Source organism: Peromyscus leucopus, chromosome 20 (genome assembly GCF_004664715.2).
Source record: "Peromyscus leucopus breed LL Stock chromosome 20, UCI_PerLeu_2.1, whole genome shotgun sequence".
Taxonomy (NCBI): Eukaryota; Metazoa; Chordata; class Mammalia; order Rodentia; family Cricetidae; genus Peromyscus; species Peromyscus leucopus.
Genome location: NC_051080.1, coordinates 38,229,890 through 38,245,760, shown reverse-complemented (window position 1 = coordinate 38,245,760; position 15,871 = coordinate 38,229,890). Strand labels below are relative to the sequence as shown.

The following is a 15,871-nucleotide window of genomic DNA, read 5'->3' as shown; positions in this document are numbered from 1 at the left end:
AGGAAAAGCGAAAGAGAGAGGAAGGGGGAGGGCTTTTTCCTTAAAATGAGGCTTTTACCTTGGGACACAGGGTGGCGCCAAAGGGCAGGATTTCAGAGGGCAGGTCAGAATATTAACACATGGTGCTGGAGAAGTAGCTGAGAGTTCTACATCTTTCAGGCAACAGGAAATGTTCTGTCTCATTGGACCTGGCTTGAGCATACATGAGACCTCAAAGCCCGCCTCCACGGTGACGCACTTCCTCCAACAAGACCACACCTCCTAATAGTGCCACTTTCTTTTGGGGCCATATCCTTTGAAAGCACCACAGTAGTATTTCAGTTGAAAACACTGCTATGCAGAGTGTCTTTGCTAATGTGCCATTTTTATGTGTTATTTTTATTGGCTCTTAATAAAAGGACCTTAAATAACTGAAAGCTTCCACCTCCCAACATGTCTGTGTATTATCCCAGGCATGTACTTCTGTCTTGTTATTGTCTTTGCTGATAAGAATTTTCCCATAATTCTCTTAAAAGTGAAAGTTACTGATGCTGAGAATGTAAGTTAGTGATAAGAGTATTTGTTTTAGTATATTGAAGGCCCTTGGTTCAAACTCCCAGAACAATAACAACAACAACAAAAAAAAAAAACTGCTTCCTTTATTGGAAAATATTTTTATTTTCATTTATTTAGTTGAAAAAGAGGATTGTTGGACGGCAGTGGTGCATGCCTTTAATCCCAGCACTCGGTAGTTTAAGGCCAGCCTGGTCTACAGAGCGAGATCCAGGACAGGCACCAAAACTACACAGAGAAACCCTGTCTCGAAAAACAAAAAGAAAAAAGAAAAAAAGAGGAATAATAAAATCTGTGGTGCTAATTGGATGTTTTTATAATCAAACGCTGTGCTATGAGAGTTACTCTAAAGAAGTTTACTGAGTAGAAATTAAGAGGCTCACAGCCTCCTGGAACTCCGGCTCCTGGGGACCCAAAGTCCTCTTCTGGACTTTGCGGGCCCCAACATTCAAATGTACACAGACTCATACACACTGACACACACACATATACACATGATTAAAATAAAAATAAATCTTTTTAAAAAAATGAAATTTAAGATAAAGAAAACAGTGATAAATAGTAATTGTCCCTTTTTTTTTTTCCTTCCTTCCTTCCCAGTTTGGACGTCATAGACTAAACCCAGAAAACAGAACACTGGGGAGTCTTCGGAATGTTCTCTATCTTCTTCACCAGCGAGTCAAGTGAGCTCTGTAGATGTTTCCTGTCCTGCCTTCCCTCTCAGCAGCCCCGCTTTGCCAGGGAGTGGTGGGGATGGTCGGACGGGCTGTTCCTGCTTCAGTGCTGCAGTGGCCTCAGAGACCTCTGCCCGGGTTCAGTGTGCAGGTTTTCCTTAGCTTACGAGCTTAGTGTGATTTGGCGGCAGTTTGGGGAATTACAAAATAGTTTACGTCCTTATTCCTTGCTAGTTACAAATATACAGAACTCCTTTGGAAAGGGAGCCCACAGGGCTGGGAATGGACCTTAGTGGCAGAGCCTGTACCCAGTACAGGCATGGCCCTGGGTTCAAATCTTAGCACCAAAAAAAAAAAAAAAAAAAAAAAAAAAAAACCAGAGAAGAAAGAGTCAGGCATCATGGCATACTCTTAATCCCAGCACTCTGGAGGTAGAGGCAGGCAGATCTCTGTGAGTTCAAGGCAGCCTGGTCTACAGAGTGAGTTCCAGGACAGCCAGAGCTACACAGAGAAACCCTGTCTTGAAAAAAAAAAAAAAAAACCCCCCCCCCCCAAATTTTCTTTTACCTTTTCTTCTTTGTTTTTGTTTTTCGAGACAGGGTTTCCCTGTGTAGTTTTGCGCCTTTCCTGGAACTCACTCTGTAGCCCAGGCTGGCCTCGAACTCACAGAGATCCGCCTGCCTCTGCCTCCCAAGTGCTGGGATTAAAGGCGTGTGCCACCACCGCCCGGCCTCTCTTCTCTTCTTATTCCATTCCCAAGAGGTAGTCCCTGTAAAGTATACACGTTTCTAGAGAATTATATGAAACTGATGTTTTCAGTGTATGTATCTAGCATACTGTTTTGTTTTGGTTTTTTTTGAGGCAGAGTCTAGCCATGAAGCCCTGGCTGGTCTAGTGCTTATCAGGTAGACCAGGTTGGCCTTATGAGGCAGTTTCCTTCTTCATCTTCTCCCTTTTTGTAATCTTAAAATCACACCATGTGCCAAGTGCAGACCTGTACCAGTTCCCTGTTACGTAACGCGCTGTGATTTATTCACCAGTGCTTGGGTTCTTTACAGACATTGCTGAGTGAAGAGTATAAGCTGAGCCTCCAGTGATTAAGCAGTCACAATTGTAGAGAGAGTCCTTTATGTGGAATTACCTAGTTAAGAGAACCAGAACACATATAATTTTGACATTTTATAATTTCAAGCATTATATATTTAGACAATGCCAAATGACCCCAAGAATGACAGCAATTAAAATTTTTGCCAGCACTGAGAAGGTTAAGAAAGATGGACGTTACAGATGTCAGTTGGAAATTGATGAGGTCCTGTAATTTGCAAATTAAGTGTTTTTATATATTTATCTGCTTTGGTCCTCAGCCCTGTAGAACAGTGATTATATTCCTATTTTGCAAATCAAGAGGCAGATTTAGAGAAATTGATTTGTCCAGCACTAGAGAGGCAGAGCCAGATGAATGACTACCATTCTTCAGTGCCATGTTCTGCCGTGATGGAAACACTGCATTGTCCAGTAGGGTTGTGACTAGTTGCATGGAGCTGTGGAGCGTGTGGAATAGAGCCAGTGCTACTGAGAAGCCAAATTTCCATTGTTTTAATTTTTAATCGACACATCTGCCTGATGGTTGCTGTCATTGATAATGCAATGCCACAGCAAACCTCTCCATTTTGTGTGATTAAAATGGGGAGACGGCTCCATTGCCAGAGTGCTTGCCATGCCAGCATGAGCACTTGAGTTCAGATGTTTAGCACCCATATGAGAATCCAGGTGTGCAGTGTATGCCTGTCCCTGCAGCACCGGCAGGTACAAAGATGCGTGGATCCTGGAGGTTTGCTTGGCCAACCAGTTTAGCCAAAACACAAAGTCTAGGTTCAGTGAGAGGCTTTGTTCCCCCCCCCCCAAAAAAAAAAGATTGGGTGCGGCAATAGACAAAGATACTCAAGTCAGCCAGGCAGTGATGGTATACCCCTTTAATCCTAGCACTCGGGAGGCAGTGGCAAGTGAGTTCAAGGCCAGCCTGGTCTAAAGATCAAGTTCCAGTACAGCCAGGGCTACACAAAGAAATCTTGTCTCAAAAAAAACTTAAAAAAAAAAAAAAAGATACTCGTGAACCTCTGGGCTATGCATGTGCAAACAATGGCGTGCAGACACACATATACACACACACTATCACCTGAAGCCAGGTCTGATGTACACACCTATAGAGGTGGAAGAATCAAAAGTTCAAGACAACCTTGGCTACATGAGAAATTTGAGGTGCTTGCTGAATTTCTGTTGAGCCCTAGGACCAAATGTACAAGAAGACTAAGAATCAGACAGCTTTTCATTTCTGTCTCTTCCCTTAGTTCTATTGAGGTTGAAAATGATCTAAACAAATTACTGGCTTTCCTACCACTTAGGGACTGTTAGGTTGAAATAACTGAATTGGGGGCGCATTAAACTCAGAAGTTCTTAGATCTCTGGTTCGGGCATTACAATGATTTCAGAAGCTTCCAGGATCTGCATCCTAGTAGTATGGTGTTACCAGCATCCCACTAATTAATGACAAGTGTAATAAAGACAAAGTATCAATGGCCCCTGAATACTAAACTTCATCTGTGCCTAAATGCCTTCAAAGCTAAGAAGGGCTCTACCAGCAGAAGTCTGTTGGAATTGAAAATCTCCATTGCTTGTTTTGATCCTAAAGAAAAACCCTTTCAGAGAGAAGCTATCAGGGCAGCAGATCTCTCTAACACAGAGCTGCTTTTACAAAGAAAATCTATTTTTTCCCAACCTCTTTCCTTTCAGGCGCTTTGGAATAATAGGACTCTACAAAGGCCTTGAAGCCAAGCTGCTCCAGACAGTGCTCACAGCTGCCCTCATGTTCCTTGTGTACGAGAAACTGACAGCTGCTACCTTCACCGTCATGGGTCTGAAGAGCGCGCCCAGGCACTGAGGGCCTCCCTCAGGACTGGGTGGAGATGCACGGGCTGCACAGAGAGGAGAGGCGTGGCGCTCCTTTCCCTCTGTCCATCCACACCACAGACATTCCTGTCGTTGACTGGAAAGGCATCGCAGGCTAAACAGGGAGGATAGTTGGCTAGGCCTGTTGCCAACTTAGTTTTTATGGTGTTGGGTTGGATTCGGGGGTGGGGGGTTAGACTAATATGAAAACCTGAAACAATAAGTTGATGGGTGGATATTAATTTTCTCAAGGGGTATGGACTTTCCATCTGAAGCTTTTCTCAACTCTGGCACTCGTTCTCTTTCCTGAACGTTCCCCAGGTTCTGAACAATTCAGTAATGTAATTCTCCTCAGATACTTTTACGTGTCTTAATCTTGGTAAAGATTCTCCTCACTGAAAATAACATGATGACTGTGCCGTGGGTGTAACTTTACTTCTTTTTGACTCTTTTCCTCCTGCTTAACAAGAGTTAAGTCAGCTATTTATTTTGTGGGGGAAATGAAAAATATTAATCCAAAATGATTTTCTTAAAAATTGTAAATGTTAATTATTCATTAGTGTTTGACATAGTTTTTTAAATACATATTTATTTTGAATTGTCTTTTATTACAAAAAAAGCCCTGATGTTGTATGTCCATTCATGCAAGATCCAATCAGACAAACCTCAATAAATTGTCAGCACACACACAGAAAAACATTCATAAAAGTTGTTCTTTATTGAGGTATTAAATGGGTGTGTATGTGGTGCTTTGAACGAGAATGGTCCCGTGGGCTCATGTGTAAATACTTGGTTTCCAGTTGGTGAACTGTTTTGGAAGGGTGAGGGGGTGTGTCACTGCGGGTGGACTTTTCGTTTCAAAGCCCACACCAGTCCCACTTAGCTCTCTGCCTCACGATTGTGTCACAAGGTGTGAGCTGATGCTCCAGGGTCATACCTGCCTATCTGCTGCCGTGGTAGTCATGGACTCACAGTGACTGAGACAGTGCAACCAGGTGGTTAAAAAGAGATTGTAAAGTGCACCTAGCACCAGCTACTCCTGCGGACTCTGGAATGCTCTCTCCCCTTGTAGATGTGTGTGGACTGTATTTTCAGAAGCATTCGATGCAGGTTATTTCTGTTCGGAAACATTCCTTAGGGCCCTACTAGTGTAAACTGTAGCCCATCAAACAGCAGCATTGACATTAGCTGAGAGCATGTTAGGCTTGCGGCCCAGGCCTTCAGAGTGATATTTTGTAGTTTAATATGATCCCCAGGTAGTTCCCATCTATAATAAAGTTCAGGAGATCTTAGGGCCACTGACCAACAGAAGATGGGGTTAGCTTTGATTACAGAAGTCAGATAAATATTTCTCTCAAGGGAAAACTAGATCATTGTAGGAAAGATGGCCTCTGAGAAATCTCAGAATCCCACATCATCCGTTCCTTCCCTTGGAGCACACAGCCAGGAGTGGATCCCATAGCTCAAGCCACTCACCCACAAAGTGAATTCTTTCCACATTCATGGAATTCTTTATTCTCAGCCTCTTGGCTAAGATGGAGTGTGGCTTCCTCTTAGTAGAATGACTTTGATTCTTGTGCTTTGGTTTTTGTCTCTGACAGAATGACACACTGTGTTTGTACGTCTGTGTTTCAGTCAGTCAGAGAGTAGTGAGGATTCTGTGGATCTGGACTCTGTGGAAGTGTCTTGTGTTTCCTCTTCCTACTGCTGTGGTGATTTCAAAGTGTGTGGTTGTTAAACTAGTAACAACTGAAGGATTTTGTGGTCTTCTAGAGAACACATACTAAGAGTGCTAGACTGAATACTCCTTCCCTATTGAAGACAGAATTGGTCCCATTACTACTGTGTGTGTATGTGCGTGTGGGTGAGAGCAAGAGGGGTGTTCACTTGCGTGGGGAAGCCAAAGGCTGCCATCAGGTATCCCTTTTAGTCTCTTTCCACCTCATCTTTTTGAGCCAGGGTCTCTCAGTAACCCTGGAGCTCACTGACTTGGCTAGACTGGCTGGCTAGCCAGCCCCCAGGATCCAGCTGTTTGTACCTCCCCAACGGTGAGGTTGTAGGCGTGCCTTGCTGTGTCTGCATGGGTCCTGGTGTTTGAGCTCAGGTCTTCATGCTTTCACTGTTAGCACTTCACTGGCTAAGCCATTTCCCCAGACCACCTTGTCATTACTACTTTTTTTTTTGAGACAGGGTTTCTCAGTGTAACCTTGGCTGTCCTGGAACTCTGTTCTGTAGATCAGGCTGGCCTTGAACTCACAGCGATCTATCGTGTACCACCACTCCCGGTCCACTACTTTTTATTTGACTTTAAGATTTGGGTGTATCTGTTGGAGGTCCTGGGTGGGAAGCACAAGACTGCTGTTTGGGCTCCATAGAGGAGGGCAATGATTTAGAATGGTGCTGGTGTGCCTTCACGATCATTTTAGTTATGCTGTTCACTTTGAACGTTGAGTGTTGATCTCAGGGTATGATGGGGTGGTATGTTTGGTATGTCAGAATAATCTCCAAACCAAAGTCTATAGCTCAGGTAAGTGTTTATGATGTGACAGTGTATTTGATACTTCTTTCTCTCTGACATCTTTTTCATTTCCTTCCTTTTTTGTTTGGTTTGTTTGTCTGTTTTATGAAGACAGGGTCTTACTTTGTAGCTCCGGCTATTCTGGATTTCACTATGTAGATTGTGCTGGCCTCAAACTCACAGAGATCTATGTCTCTGCCTCCAAATGCTGGAATCAAAGACGTGCGCCACCACTCCTGGCCCCTTTTTCTCTGATCAGGGACAGTTTAGTAATGAGATTTTAGGCTCTCTGAGGAAGGGATAGACTCACCAGTTGAAACTAAGTAAGAAAGCCTAGCTTTGTAGCTTCTGGTGAGTAACAAGTTAATTGAGCATGATAAAGAGCTGGTGTCTGTTAGAAGGAAATGGGATTTTTTTTCCTCTTGAATCAGGTAGTTTCTTTGGACTGTGAGGATTACGAACCTTGGAGATTATGTCAGCGTCACTTTAGTGGACATGTTCATTTCTGTAAGTACTTAATCTCTGCTTTGAAGTGGATGCCGATGTTTCTACCCTTGACTATTTTACAATTAAATTGCAAGTATAAAAAAGTAGACTGTACCCTGAGAACATAAGCAATGGGAGTTAGAAACCTTAGATTTTATTCCCAGGTTTGCCACCAGCTCACAGATTATGTCATTTCCTTGCACTTATGCTCTTTGTTAAGTAAAGATAACAATACTCTCTACCCACTTCAGGGGGTGTGTGAGCGCTAATGATGTCAGCCAAGTCCCTTTATGATCATGCAGTGGGGACTGAGTGAAACTTGTGACAGGATCCAGATTTATATAGCAATTTCCCTTCTAAAGCTTTGGCTTTTTCTCCTCTCATCAAACCAGTATCTCTGTGGAGTCGGTAGGGACAAGTGACAACGGCCCCATTTAATTAACATGGAAATTGAAATAGAACTGTCAGAGGACTTGCCTAGGTAGAGCCAGGACTAGAGTTGAGTTTCCTGCATTCTGGTGGAAGATTAAGAGAATGGGTTCTGGGACTAGACACATCGTCATTCAAACTAAACGTTCAGGGAACTCAGTTTCCTTAACTCTGGACTGGAGTCTCTCTCTCTCTCTCTCTCTCTCTCTCTCAAATACTACTTTATTTTGTGTGTATGAGTACCTATATGTATGATGTCTGTGCACCACTTGCAAGTCTGGTGCTCAAGGAGGCCAGAAGAGGGCATTGGATCTCCTAGAACTGGGGTTAAAGGTGGTTGTGAACCACCACATGGGTGTTGGTGGGGATCGAACTCAAGTCTTCTGGTGGAAAGCACTTAACCACTGTGCCATCCCGCCAGCTCTGGCGTGAAGTTCCTGATAAAGCTAGCACATGGGGTGATCACTGGTGTTAAAGGAAATCACACAGCTTGCCTTATAAGAGCCAGATAAACATCAGTGGTAACTGTTACTGTGATGTCGATTAGGGTATAGCTGCCTGGGTAAACATAACTGTGGCCTCACAGAAGGCACTCTGGATTTTGAGTCAGACCTGGGCCCAGTTTCCGTATATCATGTAATAATGACCTCATGGCCACAAACCAGTCACTTCACCTTCAAAGCCGCCTCCTCCTACTGTCAAGTGAAATCATGACTTCTGAAGGCTGTTCTGGGGCAAATACAGGTGTGTGAGTGTTAAAGCACCTGCCCAGTATTTGTTGTGTGTGTGTTTAACAAATGCTGTCTGAGCAGAGAAAATCTCTTTGGGTATTTCTTTTGATGTGTCACGTTTTTATTTTTTATTATATTTTTAATATTTTCTGTACATTGTATTTTGATCTAAAGTTCTCTCAGATCCTACCCACCCAATTTCATGTTTTCTTTTTCTCATGAAACAAGAAAACAAAACAAAAGCCAAAAGCTAGGTATGGTGGCTCATTCCTTTAATCCCGGCACTTGGCAGGCAGAAGCAGGCAGATCTCTGAGGTTGAGACCAGCCTGGTCTACAGAGCAAGTCCCAGGGATCAGGAGGGAGTATGTGATATTCCAAGGAAGGGGAAATAGAATATAGGTTTGCTTTTTGGTTTGAGACATGGTCTATTATGTAGCCCTGGCTGTCCTGGAACTTGATATATAGATGAGGCTGGCATCTAACTCACAGAGTTCCATCTGCCTCTGCCCCTGGAGTGCTAGAATAAAAGGTGGAGTGCTGGAATTACAGGCGTGTGCCCCCACACCTGGTTTAGAATATACTTTTATAAAGTGATGAAAGGAAACTAGAATAGGAGGATTAAATGAGGAAGAGTAGCTTTTGAAAAGCCACATTGAGAGCTAGTATTCTAGAAGCTTCCTAAAATATATAAAAGGAATTTAAATGGAATTACCATATAACGAGGGAAGCATTGACCCAACTAGACATCATAATATACCACATAAAACTCCAGTGCCAGGAATGAGTTGCATCTTATTGAGTTGTTGCCCAAGGGGGCCTCATAGGCACCCCAAAAACTAGTATAGGCTATTGCCAATGCGATTGGTTACCCTCCACAGCAATGATGGCAAAGCCTTATTGCTGAATACACCACTTATGTCATTGAACGTGGAGATTTTGAGCTGGTGCACAACCAGAAGCTTTGCCCCTACTGAGGAGCATTCATAGTGCTGGAAGGTACTATCCATGCTCCCAGAGGAGAAAGGTAACGATCAGCCTCACCCAACTGTCAACCCTTCAACTTACAGCAGTGACCTGCCTGCAGGATATCCTGGTGCGGGGTGACACAGATAGTGGGGGAGTAACCAACCACTTCTTTTTGTGGTGGTGGTTGTCTTGTTTTTTGAGGGTTTTTTACTGGATCTCGCTCTGTAGACCAGGCTGGCCTCGAACTCACAGAGATCCGCCTGGCTCTGCCTTCTGAGTGCTGGGATTAAAGGAGTGCATCACCACTGCCAGAGAACTAACCACTTCTTAAAAATTGGATTAAAGGCCCATTACATGAGGTGGAACCTACATCTGACACTATTAATAAATATTGTTTTTCAAAGAGAAACCAGGCTCTTGCTTCAGCAGAAGAGAGTGAAATCAGAAGGATGCAGAGATTAGCCCGGCCCCTGACAGTGCAAGGTGACTGTTAAAGTTTGCATTCTGTTGTGGTAAACACTATGACCAAAAGCACCTTGGAGGGGAGGTGCTTGTCTCATCTTGCACTTCCAGGTCACAGGTCATAAGTGAGGGAAGTCAGGGCACGAACTCAAGACAGGAACTGAAGCAGATGCCATAGAAGAACACTGCTTTCTGGCTTGCCCTCAGACTTGCTCAACTAGCTTTTTTATACACCTGCCTAGGGATGGTGCCACCCGTAGTGGATTGGGCCCTCCCACACCAATTAGCAATCACGACAAAGCTACACAGACATTCCCATAGGCCAGTCTGAGGGAGGCAAGTCTTCCGTTGAGGTTCCCACTTCTCAGGTGGGATTATTAGTTTTAATGTCAATTTGCCACAAGTTAAAATCACAAGAGCAGGGAGTCTCACCTGAAGAATTGTCTTGATTGCCTTAATAGATGTGGGAAGACCCACCCACAGTGCAGTAGCACCTTCTGGTAGCATCCCAAATAAAAAGGTATTGGCAGATTTTTTTTTTTAATTTTATAAAAGCAAACTTTTTATTAAAAATCAGGGAAAGTTTAGATTCCATGAGATTAGGTTCAGTTTTTATTAGCTGGTTGCCCACTGCTGTATTATTTTTTATCATGAACAACAGAAGCCTCAAAAGGTTCTCTGAAACTTCAAAAGCACTTTCTGCTTGCAAAAATATTTATTACACTCATATGCACAAAACACCCCTTGGAGAGCAATGCTGTTTCGGGTGGGATGGGGTGAGGGGCACAGAAAGATTATTTGCTTTTTGCCCCTATGGGCTTCCTTCCATCTTGCTGCTGGCTGCTCCTGCTGATTCCTTTGCTGATATCAGAACTAGCATTTCCAGGCTTCCATTATTGGCTGAAGTACCCAGGCTGTGGACTGAGTGAGTGTTCAGCCCCTCAGGTATGAGACACCTGTTGTTATTTCAATGTAAGCTGACTTGGTCATTTCTCTACATACATACATGTATATAGTATACCTGTTATATATGTGTGTTTTATATATGTATATTCCATTGGTTCTGTTCCTCTAGAGAACATTGACTAATAATAATAACAAATTGTGGTCCTAGGAGCCGTTCTGGAGAAACATTGTAAGAATGAGTTTCTCTGATGGGCTTGGTGGTATCTGGAGCTGGTTCTCCAACTGGATGAAACCCATGGTCATTAAAGACTGCACTGGTAGTGTGGATATCTCTGAAAGTCTATGATGCGAACTATTTAAAGAACTATACAAGATAAATGCATTTGATGCACTGGATTCACCTCTTGTGTGAAACAAGACATTTAGTGACTTTATATAAAACCTTTGAACTTTTGTGGAAAAATAATGATGCTGCCTGCTTCCTTGTGTCTTTGGATAGTTACCAAGCAGAAGAAAGAAAAAGAAGAAGTTGAGTAATCAAAGTGACGATCCCCAGGTGTCCATACACAATCTAAAGGTTCCTAAGTGTGTCCTGGAAGAGAATGCAGCAGCAGCCATTGGAGCTCAGGTTAACCAAACCCAAGTTCCCTTGTGCAATTAGCTGACTTACAGTGCAGATGTAATTCCCAGCTTCTCAGGGTGTCAGCAGTTAAAATGAGAGCACTGAGTGGAGAAGAATCGGATCCTGTGACTTGGGTTGGTGATGTGTAGAAGACTGGTATTGAATCCTCAGATTCTCATGGGCCCAGTCTGCCTGAGGAAGTAGTCTCATCCTTTGCAGAGGATACATCCCCATTGCCTGCAGCATTACCCTAGAGAATCTAATGAGTCTGTTAATTCATTCAAGCAGACTTCTGTGTGAGAATGGATTTTTTTTTTTTTTTTTTTTTTTTTGGTTTTTCGAGACAGGGTTTCTCAGTGTAGCTTTGCGCCCTTCCTGGGACTCACTTGGCAGCCCAGGCTGGCCTCGAACTCACAGAGATCCGCCTGGCTCTGCCTCCCGAGTGCTGGGATTAAAGGCGTGCGCCACCACCGCCCGGCTAGAATGGATTTTTTTTTAGGGCAGTGGAATAGTGGTGGGAGGAATGTAAAGCCAGATCAGGACCCTGGGCAAAGATTCTGGGTTTACTGGTGTGAGCTTGCACAATTAGTTTATTTAATGGATCGGCCGAGTAGCTGTGAAAAGATGGCCTGCTGAGAAGGAGCTGGAGATGCCTGCTATTCTTTGGCTTAGTGGGGAGGGATTTTTAAGGCTCAGGGAAACTGGAATGCTTGCGTGGTTTTGTTTAAAACCTAATCAGAAGACATGCCCTCCACTAGTGCTGTAAGACAAAATGGCGAGAGGCACATTCGAAGAGCTTCGTCACTGCTCTTCGTGTGCTAGGCCTTAGCAGTGGCGTCATTGCCGGTCAGTTTGGTGAATTAAATGCAGTGTGTTTAATTGGTCACTGGAGTAGCAGAGGGGTAGGTGGCAGCACTGAATTGCCAGAGACTAGGGATTGTAGTTACCATAATGGGCAGCACAGGCCAAGCAGTGTCTATAATAGCCTGACTCATAATGGGCAGCACAGGCCAAGCATTGTTTGTAATGGCCTGACTCTAATGGGCAGCACAGGTAAAGTGATGTCTATAATGGCATGACTCACACAGACCTTTGTGATCGCTGATCAATCATGGTGCTTCCTATAATGAAATAGATCGAGGCCTCCCTCCTACTCCAACTGCTCAGTACCCAGCTGCGAGACTGAGCAACCACTGGGTTCTCAGTCTCTCCTAAGCTGATTTAATATATTTATTTTTATGACAATATGATTTTATTTTATTTTTTTTTTTTGGTTTTTCGAGACAGGGTTTCTCTGTGTAGCTTTGCGCCTTTCCTGGAGCTCACTTGGTAGCCCAGGCTGGCCTCGAACTCACAGAGATCCGCCTGCCTCTGCCTCCCGAGTACTGGGATTAAAGGCGTGCGCCACCAACGCCCGGCGACAATATGATTTTATGATATGATTTTAATATATTTCTTCATCCTATTGGTTCTCTTCCTCTAGAGAACATCACTCGTACACCAGATGACCAGTTTGTGTCAGGTTGACAACCACGATGAGCCATCACAGGGACACAAATTTGCGAAGCGTTCCATTTTTTTTTTTTTTTTTTAAACCTGGAAATAATGAGTGTGGAATATTTATCATAAATAAATAGGGAAAAGCAAAAATGAGAAGCCAAATCCAATAATGTTTGATTTTATCCAGTTTTCAAATTAGGTTTCCCTCCCTGAAATTGTCAGTTACTCAGTAACATGCTGTGTTCAGTAGCAGCAGCGTCACTGGCCGAGCTACTGACTCACCTGGGCTCCTTAGAAAAGCTGAGCGTGGTGGCTTCCTGAATCCAAATGCCTCAGAGCTAAGAGAGAGCTCCTGCCGGCGGCAGGGCCGTGTGGCATGTTAGCAGAATAACTGAGTAGATAGGAAGGCTCCCTTGTAAGGCATTTATGCATGAAGTAAGTGTGGCCTGGGTGAGGTGTTACAAGCTTTTTGCCGCTATCTAAATAGAAAGACCTTGTGTCAATGCTGATGTTGGTGGGGCACACTAATTAGTCCCATGGGATTGATTGCTCAGTGGGTCTGACTGAACGAACAGAAAAGGAAGTTTTCTAGGGAGTGTGGAGAGGAATAGAGAATGACAGTTCAAAGTTACAGAATGACATCGGGTGAGATGGGTCAGAGGCGGAAGGTTATGGCCACACAAGCCGAGTGCACTGAGTTCTCCGTCCCTGGAACCCATGAGAAGGTGGAAGCAGGGAGTCAAATCCAGAGTTGCCCTTTGACCTCCACACAGGTGCCTCTCCCCATGCGCACACACAACAATAATACATTAGAGAAATAAAGTCAGTGAAAGCCAGGCATAGGTAGGGCAGGCATCTGAACCCCAGCTATTTAGACGGGAGTGGGAGGAGGAGCAGGTTATTGTTGAAGGTTAACCTCAGCTGCATAACAAGTTTGCGGAGAACCTGGTCTGCATAAGACCCTGTCTCAAAACAAAAAAAGCCTGGGGACAGGGGATGGCTTCTTAAGTAAGAGTGCTGGCTGTGCAAGAATGAGGAACTGAGTCCAGATCTCTAGAGCCACATGGGCAGTGGTGGTGTACGCCTTTAATCCCAGATCTCTGAGTCTGCCTGCCTTTGCCTCCCAAGTGCTGGGATTAAAGTTGGACACTTCTTGAGTTTATGTTTTTATAATTCCTGTACTGTGGACTCTTCAGCTTTCTTTTTTGTTTTGTTTTTGGGGTTTTTGTTTGTTTTTTGTTTTGTTTGGCTTTTGTTGTTGGTTTTTTGTTGTTGTTGTTGTTGTTGTTGTTGTTTGGTTTTTCGAGACAGGGTTTCTCTGTGTAGTTTTGATGCCTGTCCTGGAACTCACTCTGTAGACCAGGCTGGCCTCGAACTCACAGAGATCCACCTGCCTCTGTTTCCCGAGTGCTGGGATCAACGGTGTACGCCACCACCGCCCAGCTTCAGCTTTCTTTAATTAGTTCATACTTATTGAGACAGAGTTTCTGTATGACTTAGACGGACTTCAGATCCCTGATCCTCCTGCCTCTGCCTTCCAGGTGTAAGGATTTCGTGCATGCAGCACAACATGGCTTCAGTTTGCTTTCATCCACCCTTTAAACACTCATTAGTTTTTGCTTTACAGGCAGCTGCCCTGTACCAGCTGCTAGCTACTCCGTGTGTGCCTCCTCATTTGCTTTAGATTCTGTGAAGCCCGTAGGCAGAGTGGATGTCCAGCCAGCGAGTGGTCCCTGTGTGGGTACCATATGGATGGCCTCGTTAAATTGCTAGTTCCTGTTTTGAGACTCATGTTCTGCTCATGGATTTAAAAATCGTTTTTTTGATTATTTGCCATATGCAAGCACCGTGCCAATTTCTGGGATTAGAAACATAAATAATATTCTGGTTCTGCCTTTCTATTCGTTATTCAGTGTGGGAGTCAGACAGACAACAGCTTAGACTTCTTCCGCTGATAAGTTCTGATGAAAAAAATGTTATGTAAATGTTCAAGTCATTTTGCATGCCCGGAGAGATGGCTCAGTGACTGAGAGCACTTGCTTCTCTTCCAGAGGACCAGAGTTCAGCTCCCAGCACCCACACTGGGCAGCTCATAGCCACCGGTAACTGAAGCTCCAGGGAGCCAATGGCCTCTTTTGGTTTTTGTGGACACTGCACACATGTGGCACACACACACACAAATACATTTCTAAATTTAATTTTTAAAATTATGTTGTGTGTATAGGTGTTTGGGTTTGTATGTATGTCTGCACCATGTGGGTGCCTGGTGTGCACTGAGGCCAGAAGAGGGCATTAGATACTGTGGGACTTGAACCTAGGTCCTCTGAACTAGCAGCCAGTGTCTTAATCAATGAGCCATCTCCAGTGGCTACATCACTTTGTAGCCTGAGAGGCAGGATATAACTCTGTCGTGGACTTTGAGGTGGCAAGGTGAGGTTTGCCCTGGAATCACACCAAGCAGCTGAGTAGAGGAATGTCTCTACAGAGAAAGTAAATACCATTGTCAGTTACAGAGAGGATGTTGCTTTATTTTCTCTACATTAGTCTGAACTAAACCCAAAGCATTCCAGGCCTGAGAACTGAAAGATGGTTGAAATGGAGGAGAGGGAAGAGCTATATATGGGCCACTGCCCTGCACCTGGGGGTGGAGTGATCAGCAACCCTGTGAGATGATGACGTCCTCAAACTCTAAATTGAGTTATTAAAATTTTAAATTAATCATAACATGAACTGTTTAGTTTTCTTTGTATAAGATCAACTACCAAGAACACCTTAGGTTTGCTATAACTACCATCCTTGGCCAGACTGGCCATTCTGCATTTTTGGTGGGCAGGGGGTTGTAGGTTTTTGTTTTTTATTGCTGTATATGTGTAAACACACACACACACACACACACACACACTGTTTTTTTTGTGTGTGTGTGGGTTTTTGTTTGTTTGTTTTTTGAGACAGGGTTTCTCTGTGTAGCCCTGGCTGTCCTGAAACTTGCTCTGTAGACCAGGCTGGCCTCGAACTCTGAGATCTGCCTGCCTCTGTCTCCTGAGTGCTGGGATTAGAGGTGTGCACCGCCGCCACCGC

General features: G+C 44.0%; 1 protein-coding gene across 2 annotated transcripts in view; it reads left to right on the top strand.

Moving 5' to 3' along the window:
• The window catches only part of Slc25a17 (solute carrier family 25 member 17), a 51,756-nt gene extending 46,885 nt beyond the window's left edge, over nt 1-4,871 (top strand). For both annotated transcript variants that reach the window (XM_037197689.1, XM_028871206.2), the window contains 2 exons: nt 1,153-1,235; nt 4,017-4,871. In XM_037197689.1, coding sequence (XP_037053584.1) covers nt 1,153-1,235; nt 4,017-4,164 — 231 coding nt within the window. In that variant the 3' untranslated portion in view covers nt 4,165-4,871. The remainder of the gene's footprint in view (nt 1-1,152; nt 1,236-4,016) is intronic.
• The last annotated feature ends 11,000 nt before the right edge of the window (nt 4,872-15,871 follow it).